Here is a 9455-nt window from a genome sequence, read left to right on the forward strand (position 1 = left end):
AAAACATAGCACAGCAGCAAGATCAAGTACTCCAAGCTGCAGCAAAGCAAGTAGAGTTAGCTTGAAACTGGGTTACAGACAGCCAGAGAATCAGAACGAAGAATATCTTTGGATAGAGTTACGTTTGTGTAAACAATTTACTGTACGATACAGTGGGTAATGACTCATAAATAGTGTGTGTAAAGCTTGGATTTTGGATTTTAGATATCTCCGTCTGCATTGATAATGAGGGGAAGTCTTGGCGTATAACTGGTCAAGTCACCATCATGTGATCAGGAAGTCACGATGAGCTGTGAAAATAGCCACTTGCATAAATGGAGGATAAGACCGCGTACAATAGACTCATGTGGTTCAGCCCTTCCCCGGACCCCACACTTAACTGAAACTTAGCGCACCAGACTGCCTTTTTTTCTTTTTTCTTTTCTGCATTAATAATGCAGCAGACTTCTTTTAGTGTGCCCTTAATAGCACTAAAAATGTTGCAGTTCATAATGTGGTTGAAGTTGATGTATGAGAGTCTCTGCTTCAGCTTAATGCAGCTTTCATGTATATCGAGTGGGAGCAGCAAAAGAATATGTAGGGGGAGAAAATGGCGGCCCCCTGCACGCGCCTTTTTGTCTTTTAAGCCCCATATATAATAACTTGTACTACTATAGGGTATAGACAACCTCCCAACATCACAACTTGATTCTCTTATAGTATTAAAGTTGCTTTTGTAGATTTAAAATACTACTCTTATCTTCAAGTGGACTGATGGAATAGGGTGTTATTATTGGTAGTCTGTAACACAAGGATGCCCTTATGAACAACAGTAGGTAGTGAGGAAATTAATTATTGTGTATGTCATAAAGAATAGTCAAATCTTGGTTAATTACTATATTTCACCTTCATGGTACAATCAAACCTTTTTATAACGATATCATTTGTCCGAAAATTATGGCAGCTATAGAGAAATGATGTTATGTTGCATAATATGAAAAATCGATTTCAAAGGAAACTTGACCATTATAGTAAAATGTTGTTATATAGAATGATTATTATAAAGAAGTATGATTGTCGTATAACTAATGATGAACTCAGAATTTAAACGTTGTGATCATGAATTGAAGAGTGAGTTATGAATTTTACCAAATTATAGATTTTCCATTGCGTAGAAAAGGGGATGTTCTCTGTGGGTGCTCCTAAAGAAAGGAGGAAAATATAATTTCTTTAATTAGAGAAAGAGAAGGAGAAGAAGTGAAGAGCAAATAAAAACAAGAATGTGAAAGGGATTCTCCAAAAATGAGAGAGCTTTAGCATCATCCTAAAAAAGGGCATCAATACGCAAGAGCACTTTAAGGTGAAATGCTGATATATACACTCCACCTACTTGCCTACTTTTTATTATTAGCATTTAGCAGCTGTCGATATATATACTACTCTTATACAGTAATGGCTGGCAAATAGCTAACCACATTGCCTATGGAAATAATATTCAGCTTATTTCCGTTGGAAAAGAGAAAACAGAGTCACATGGGCATTTGAGGACCTTTTGCTATGCAATTATGAACTTTTCCCATGTCTCATTTTTTATCCTCTCATCACATATGGAAGGATAAAAAAAATGGCAGACTCTATCCCTTATTTGTGGTTAACATTTTGCTATCATTTAAAATTCTCTTTATGGAACTTCATTACGTAAAGTAAACTATGTATTTTAGTACATTTGGATTAGGACTAGACGTAGATATACTTTGCGTTTGAGTCAAGCTAAGAGTTTTACATTGTGCCTCTATATATAAGTTAGTTTGGTGGATTATGAATTTGCAAAAAAATGGTGTTTATGAGTTATCGTCAAATAATTAAAGCCATCAATTTAAAGAGTCCTGAAAGAATCTTTTTCCCTTAAAAAAACAAAACAAAATCCAAATAGGAGTTTGGTGTATAAGGAATACAAACTCTTGAATTTTCGTCGCCAATGATGGTTCCAAAACAGACCTACGAGTAGCTATACTATTACGAGGCTCAGCATGCACCAACAATAATTAAAGCTTTGATTAGATACAAAATGAAGACACAAATAATCTTCATCACTGCTTATGGAGAGATACTTCCCTTCGCCGAAAATTTATCAGAAATAACTTTTTCTTATCGAGTAGAGGTAAAATTTACGTATATATTATTCTTATCGAGTATGTTACTGTTGTACTACTGAGGCAGGCACCACCACCCATCTGAAATCCATGCTATTCCCCCATTTCTCCACCATCATCATATTCTTATGTTTTTTTCCTTAAGTGTTGTCCCTGTGGTTTTTCATACCAATCACGCTTCGGGAAAAAGATTTGGAACAAAGACGAATCAAAGAATGAGTATGATTCATGGAACTCGCCTTAAATTCATCGTGTATAAAGATTAAATACACAAAACTCCCCTTAAATCTATCTTTATACATAATTAAATACACATAACTTGTCTTAAATCCGTCATTGGGCTAAAGTGGGGTCCTCGTCCTACATTTAATAGAAGGGATGGCAGAGCAAAGGTCTTGGCTTCACTGTTACTCCCTCGATCAGATTAATTTGTCATCTATTAAGAAAATATTAAATTATAGATAAAAATAGTTGAAAAAAATAAATTAATTTTTTCTTAATTATATAAATAGATAATTATTTTGAATAAATATAAAAAGGTAAATTGATGAGTAAATCAGTAAAAGTTAAAAGCCTCCGTGAGAACAGTGCCTAAACTGCTAAGCAGAGGTTAAAATATTGGCAAGTACACTTCTCAAAAACCTCGTCCTCTTCCCATGTGAAGGATTTTAGTTTTTCAATCTTCTTCCCCCAATCCCCCAAAAACACCATCTCTCACTTTCAAAATAAATATGATAACTCGCTATCCTATATATGTATAAAATATGCAGAAACTCTATACTGATGTATTTTATAAGTTCATCTTATGAAATTATTAGTAATATGATAAGTCTCTACTCTCAAATTCAATCACGACATTTGTCTGCACAGTTTGGCCAACTCAGTTATTTCAAACTTTTTCTCTAAACCAAACAAAAACCATAACCCCCACAAAAGCCTCATCTTATTAGAGGATTCCTCTCTCTCTCTGATCAAAGTGACCAGTGACCACCCACCCCCTTAACTCCCTAACCCCCTCCCAAAACCCCCCCCCCCCCTCCTCGTAAACCAGTATTCTCTCTATAAAAAGCCCTAAAGTTCCTCCTTTTCAACGCTTTTCCAACCAGATCTCTTGGACTGACTCCTTGGAGATGCGTGCTGTGCTCGCTCAGGCCATTTCTCTCATCTGATAACCCCTCTCCTCCTTCTGGGTCCTTCTTCTCTCTCTCTCTCTCTGCAAATGCATTTGCAGTCTTAAAAATCTTTATATCTATCTTGCATCGACACACACGCACACACACAGAGAGCGATAGAGAAAGAGAAGCATACGCATATATATATGGCAAGTTGGGTTGTGATATACCCATTTGTTGTATTCGATTCTCTTTTGGTTTCTTATAGGTAAAAGTTTTGATTTTTATGCGAAACGCTTTCTGGGTGCGTTTCTAAAAACCTCTTTTTTGTTTTTTGTTTTTTGTTTTTTTTGGTTTATGGTTTGCGATAACAGAGAACAAAACTAGGCGCATCGATCAATGGAGAATGGCGGAGAGAGTAACGGCATCACGTTGTTCACGGAAGAAGAGTTGCGAGAGATAAGCGGAGTAAAGAGAGGGGATGATTACGTGGAGGTGATGTGTGGGTGCACCAGCCACCGCTATGGTGATGCTGTTGCTAGGCTTAGGGTTTTCTCTTCTGGTGAACTTGCAATCTCCTGTGAATGCACCCCTGGCTGCCAAGAAGGTTTGCGTTAATTGCATGTTATGCGCCTCTCTCTGTGTGTGTGCGCGCGCGCGCGGACTCTGTGTTGCGCTTTACGATAAGATGCTGTTTCTGCGTTTAAGGTTTTGAGCCATTGTGCTTTCTGTATAAGATTTTATCTGTATGTTAATTTGCCTCAGAGAGAATAACTTCTTTCTTATATAGTACTACTAAGGTATGACTGATAAGCATGTTAACAAAGCTAGAGATACTAGCCTACATTGCGTGCTTTATACTATGTGATAATGTTCTATTGATGGTTTAGTTGCTAAAGGTCTAACCTTTGATGCAGAGTTTTACTTATAGAGGTGAAGTTCTGCTAAACCAACACTCTTCAAAGCGTGTTCTTTCTGGTTGAACAACTCACTGGTTCCACCATGTTGAAAACTTTGTCGTGGCAACTTTCTAAAACAATCAAATCTTAATGTATAATGTATGTTCATGGGAGCTTGTGCAGGGAATAGTGCAATGTTTTGGTTGAATACATGGCTGTAGTATGTGCATAGCGTGATGATTTTCGTACATTATCTTATACTATAAAGAAATCTTATATCACTCAGCACATTCTCGACAGCATTAGTTGTCAAAGGATATGTATCTCCTTTTTTCACTACTATGTACTCATCTTCTTGGTAATTTCCTCTTTTCTTTATTACAATCATAAGCCACAAAGAATCAATTATGTACTTGATAAATAAAATTCCACAATACAAAAATGATCTGATAAAGTACATTTTAAGTCCTACACTGGTACTTGTTGTACTTAACAAGAGTCTCTTTCTCTATCTGGAATCTAGATAATCAGCTTCTCAGCTATAACACGTTCATTTTCTTTACCCATTTACTAATTTGTTTTTTCATGTATGCATAAATTTTGAGTTTGCCTCCTACATCATTTGCTCTCTCATCTCCAATTGCTAGTTTTGTTTTCTGATTTCCCTTGTCCATCTAAGAATGGAGAACTGAATGTGTTATGTAGAATTGTATTAATATGTCCTCTCATTCTTAGTGTTGAAAAAGAATACTCTCTATTTATTCTGTTCTTCTGCATTATTTGATAGTCTTGTTGTGCACTGTGCTTCTATTAAGAGTTGATGTTTTGTGATCAGACAAGCTGACTCCGGCTGCATTTGAGAAGCATTCTGGAAGAGAAACTGCAAGGAAATGGAAGAATAATATATGGATCATTCTCAATGGTGAGAAAGTGCCTGTGGTAAAGACTCCACTGCTCAAATATTATAACAAGTCTTCAAAGCATGCTAATGGGTCACATAGATCTCAAAATGGAAAAGTGCATCGCGATGAGTTTTTAAGATGCACTGAGTGTAAGAAAGAGCGCAGGTTCCGTCTCCGTTCAAAGGAAGAATGCCAAATTTATCATGATGCTTTGGCGAATGTGCATTGGAAGTGCTCTGATATTCCTTATGTCAAGTATGTTCATCTAATTCAAGTTTGTTTATTTAATAGGTCACTGGATTCTTTTATTCCTCCTTTTCTAGACTTACCACCCTCTTATACATTCATGCTGCGGGTTGATTTCTCCTTAAGAGAAAAAATCTTTAGCTCAAAGTTACAAATTTATCTCGTCCAAAGTGGGGCACTGTGAATGGTTGCAGAAGTCATGGAATGGGACAATAATTGCAGCTTGTTAGATTGTCTTAGAAGTCTTTAACTAATTCATGCGGGTTCTTGCCTTGTTTTTCGAGATCCGTATATGATTTTTGTTCCTATTTCAATTACTTGATGATTCCTTTTTGTCCAGCTTCATGAAATACCAGGCAGTATGCCCTTATTAGTTATTACTGTATCATATCCACGCTAGTTCTACCCCCTCCCCCTCCCAAAAAGGAAAAAGAAAAAAGAAAAGAAAAGAATGTTGCCAAAAGGAGGAAAGTCATGAAAGATCACAGGGCAAATGTGCACTTGATGACTTTTTATGTCAAACAGAAGCAAAGGGCAGGCACACTTACCCGGAAGTCTTATTTTTAAGCAATCATCTCGTATTGGACCTAGACATTGGCTTTTTGCATGTTGAGAAGGATTTAAAGAAATGTTTGATCTTTATCCTTGCAAACCATCATTAGCACATACTTTAGCGATCTGACTGTTTCTAGGATTACATGAGGAACATTAAGAGAATTAACTTCATTCTTCTGTTAATGCTTTCATTCCTTTTAATTAGGTGTAAAACAAAGTAGCTGCTTTAAGTTTTATTGTTGTAATTGAGTGCCTCCAGTAGTGTTTTCTTAGTCTAAAATTGGCATGAGAGCTCATTTTATTCAAGCAAATATTATTGGAGTGCAGCTCTTCTGGTTTTGTTTTGGAAGTTTGGGATTACTCAGTCCAATATAAATTTTTGTATTTGCATATAAAAGTATACATATTTGAAGAGAAGACCTTTAGGTGTATGATAGCATACAACCATCAAAACGTCTTTCCTATTGGAATCACAGATATTACTGCTTTAAAATAGCTATCATTTTCTTTCCCAGAAGTAGCATCTCTCGAAGGTTTCCATTTTAAAAAAAAAAAAAAATCATACGCCTATGGGATCTCTGCTGATGGTCAGAACCTGCTTGACTAGTTGAGGGGGCTCTTTGTTTTTTTAGATTTCGGAAGTCAGCCGACTTATTCTTGAGAGAAATAACTGTTTCTTGTGGGAATTGGAATTTTTTAATGCCATCCAAGAATTGAGTCAGAATATTCGGCATTAAGGAATCTGTTCTTGATGTCCTTGTAATGGATCGACTCCACTGGACATGCCATCCACCTTCTTGGTTTGCATCGATGGTCCCCCTTCCACTCTGTTGGATCTGAAATATTGTGGTTCCAAGTGAATACTAAACAGTTTATTGATGCATGCCTCATCTTATTAGTTGGTTGAATGCCAAGTGATGTAGAAGAGTTTGCTTATGCATATCTTATTAGGTGGTAGATAGCTTGTGATATTTACTTTTGCTGTTTTGCAGTTGTTGAACTGCCTAAAGCATTCAATTTCTGTGTTACCAAAATTTGTCAAGTATTTGTTTGTAGATTGACAACTTCATTTTATCATTTCCTTTTCTTTCTTTTGGAGCCTGTCCAATATTGTCTACAACTGATCATCCAAAAATATCAAAATGTCTTATTGTTCAATGTTTTTAATGTAAGGATGTTTATTTGAATGCTGGCTTCTTCTATGTTACAGAGTTTCATGTGATGATGAAGAAGAACGAGCGAGCCGTAGGGTGTACAGGGGATGTTCTCGTTCTCCATCATGTAAAGGTTGCACCTCCTGTGTTTGTTTTGGGTGCCAAGTATGCCGTTTTTCGGACTGCAGTTGCCAGACTTGCAGTGATTTCACAAGTAATGCAAAAGCCTGATTATTCTATATCTTCTCTTCTCTTCTCTTCTCTCCTGGGTATGTTTTCCCCATTATTCGAACCCCTGCAAATGTTCACAGCATGTTTTTGCTGACATATCTAATTATAAACCCAAAGTTTCCCTGCTCCATTTACAATCAAAGGCTTTCTCTTTATATATTGATTGGTGCCAAATATTATTACTCTGCTTAGTAGATGGAGTATCAATTAATTTTGGGAATTTGAGGGCATTAATAGGAATATGATTTTATTTAAAAAGCAGCTGCATTTCATGCTATTCTAGAGAGTAAGAAAGTTTTGGTAAGATACAAAAGTTACTTACTCTAAAAATAAGTTATTTTCTTGTGTTTGATTGCTAGAATATATTTTCTAATGACCTCACTTTACACATTAACTATCAATCTCTATATCCAATTTTCATAAAAACACTAGTCGATTTGGTAAAATTATCATCAGACATTAATGAATATATTTTACAATCTAACTAAATACTGGAAAACAAGGGATATTATCACTTTTAGCCCGCGCCAGAAATTATTTACATTCGGTAGCCGAAAAAGTGTAAAATTTATATTTAAGAACTTATTTTTAAGAAAAGTCATTTATTTAAAAAAAAAAAAAATCCAGAAAACTCTTTCCGTCATATCAAATGGGACAAGGCAAATCAACAAAGTGTTTCTTTCTGCTTATTTTATTTTGACAACTCCAAAACTAGTTATAGCATAGAGCATTAGACTAATAGAGTAATAGAATATTGTGTCTGCTGATTAAACAAAAAATAAACATCTTATCTTTGCTAAAAGTCATAAAAGTATTTCCAAAAAGATGCCTCCCACCACCCAAATTTCCTTTTCTGTTAATGCGTTGTAAAGAGCCCCCCAATTAATTTAATTATGCCATGTAGAAGTAGAATTTATGTGTCGATGTAAACATCAAATACACCTTCTTTATTGCAAAGTCTCAACGTCGTCATTGATTGAAAAAGCAAAAGCTTAAAAGTTTTTTAAGTACTTTTTCGGCAGGCAAAGTAGAACTTCAGTGAATAAGAAGCACATATGCATGCCAAAAGATACGAGAAAGTGTTTCTAAAGGACCATGTACCCACTGCCACGTCTTAGGCAAAAGAAAAACAAACTTAATTATTCATACCAAATCAATAAATTCAATTCTCATATGTACTTTTATCAATTAATCATATGTATTTTTTAATTTGTCATAACATCGAATTATTTATGTAAGCACCAGATGCGAATAAATATATTTCGTAACGGAGTTAAGCCTATTAGCTCCTGTTGAGATGGTAATTTTTGAGCGCTTTCTTCCTACTAAAAAAGTTGAAGAATCTTAACCAGATTTGTCTAGCTTGTTTATTTCATGAGACTTCTCAGCTAATAAATTTATCAAACTAGTAACAATATAGTATAATAAAAGAATGATTATCCAACTTTACACGTCTCTCTTGAGAAATCCACAGTAGAGCACTCTAGTACTTTCACTCTTATATAGTTTAAAAAGATTATCGTTTTTAAGTCAGAGAAAGAGAGTTAACGAGCCAGATGGAACAAAGTGGAACTAGGGGCATTCGTCGGTCGGTACGGTATTTAAATACTTCAGTTCGGTATTCAATTTTTTAAAATATTATACCAATACCGTACCTAATTAAATTCGGTATGGTTCGATTTTTCTCCTTTCGGTTTCAGTTTATTCGGTTTGAATACTAACAAGTGCATAAAGTCATAGATTATAATATTCTTAATTAAAGTACTCAAAAGTACAAAACTAAAAACGTTTATTGACAAAAGTTTTGTTTAAAACCAGCAAATATCAACCTAAAGAGAGAAAACTGCACATAAAGAAATAAATTTGATCATTAGAAATGTTTCTTATTTGCTTAGAGTTAATTGATGAACTTAGAGAATAAAAGAAAGTAAAATTTTAGTTTTTTTATATTTATGTTATAATTAATAATATGTGTTTTGTGTAATATAATATATATTTCGGTACGATATCGGTATTTCGGTATTTCATTATAAAATACCAAATATCATACCTAATACCATATTTTTTTTAAAACTTAAATCAAATACCATACCGAATACCAAAATATCGAATACCAAATACCAAAAATTTTGGTTTCGGTACGGTAATTCAATATTTGCCAAATTATGCTTAGCCAATGCTTTGTGCATCGTATGCGGTTTCCAGGAAAGCAAACAGTTAGAAA

General features: G+C 34.9%; 1 protein-coding gene across 1 annotated transcript; it reads left to right on the forward strand.

The window, feature by feature from the left end:
• Positions 1–3182: 3182 nt before the first annotated feature.
• Positions 3183–7390, forward strand: LOC107821442 (protein ULTRAPETALA 1-like). Its single transcript, XM_016647876.2, has 4 exons — positions 3183–3322; positions 3619–3851; positions 4979–5300; positions 7057–7390. The coding sequence occupies exons 2-4, from the start codon at positions 3644–3646 to the stop codon at positions 7229–7231; spliced, it is 705 nt and encodes a 234-aa protein (XP_016503362.1). The 5' UTR covers positions 3183–3322; positions 3619–3643; the 3' UTR covers positions 7232–7390.
• Positions 7391–9455: the final 2065 nt, after the last annotated feature.

Source organism: Nicotiana tabacum, chromosome 2 (genome assembly GCF_000715075.1).
Source record: "Nicotiana tabacum cultivar K326 chromosome 2, ASM71507v2, whole genome shotgun sequence".
NCBI lineage: Eukaryota > Viridiplantae > Streptophyta > Magnoliopsida > Solanales > Solanaceae > Nicotiana > Nicotiana tabacum.

Excerpts from the sequence above, each read along its gene's own strand:
- LOC107821442 (XM_016647876.2), top strand. The coding sequence starts at position 3,644 with ATGGAGAATGGCGGAGAGAGTAACGGCATCACGTTGTTCACGGAAGAA. Across the intron at positions 3,852-4,978 it reads CACCCCTGGCTGCCAAGAAG|ACAAGCTGACTCCGGCTGCA; the intron begins GTTTGCGTTAAT and ends TTTTGTGATCAG. Across the intron at positions 5,301-7,056 it reads TCTGATATTCCTTATGTCAA|AGTTTCATGTGATGATGAAG; the intron begins GTATGTTCATCT and ends TCTATGTTACAG.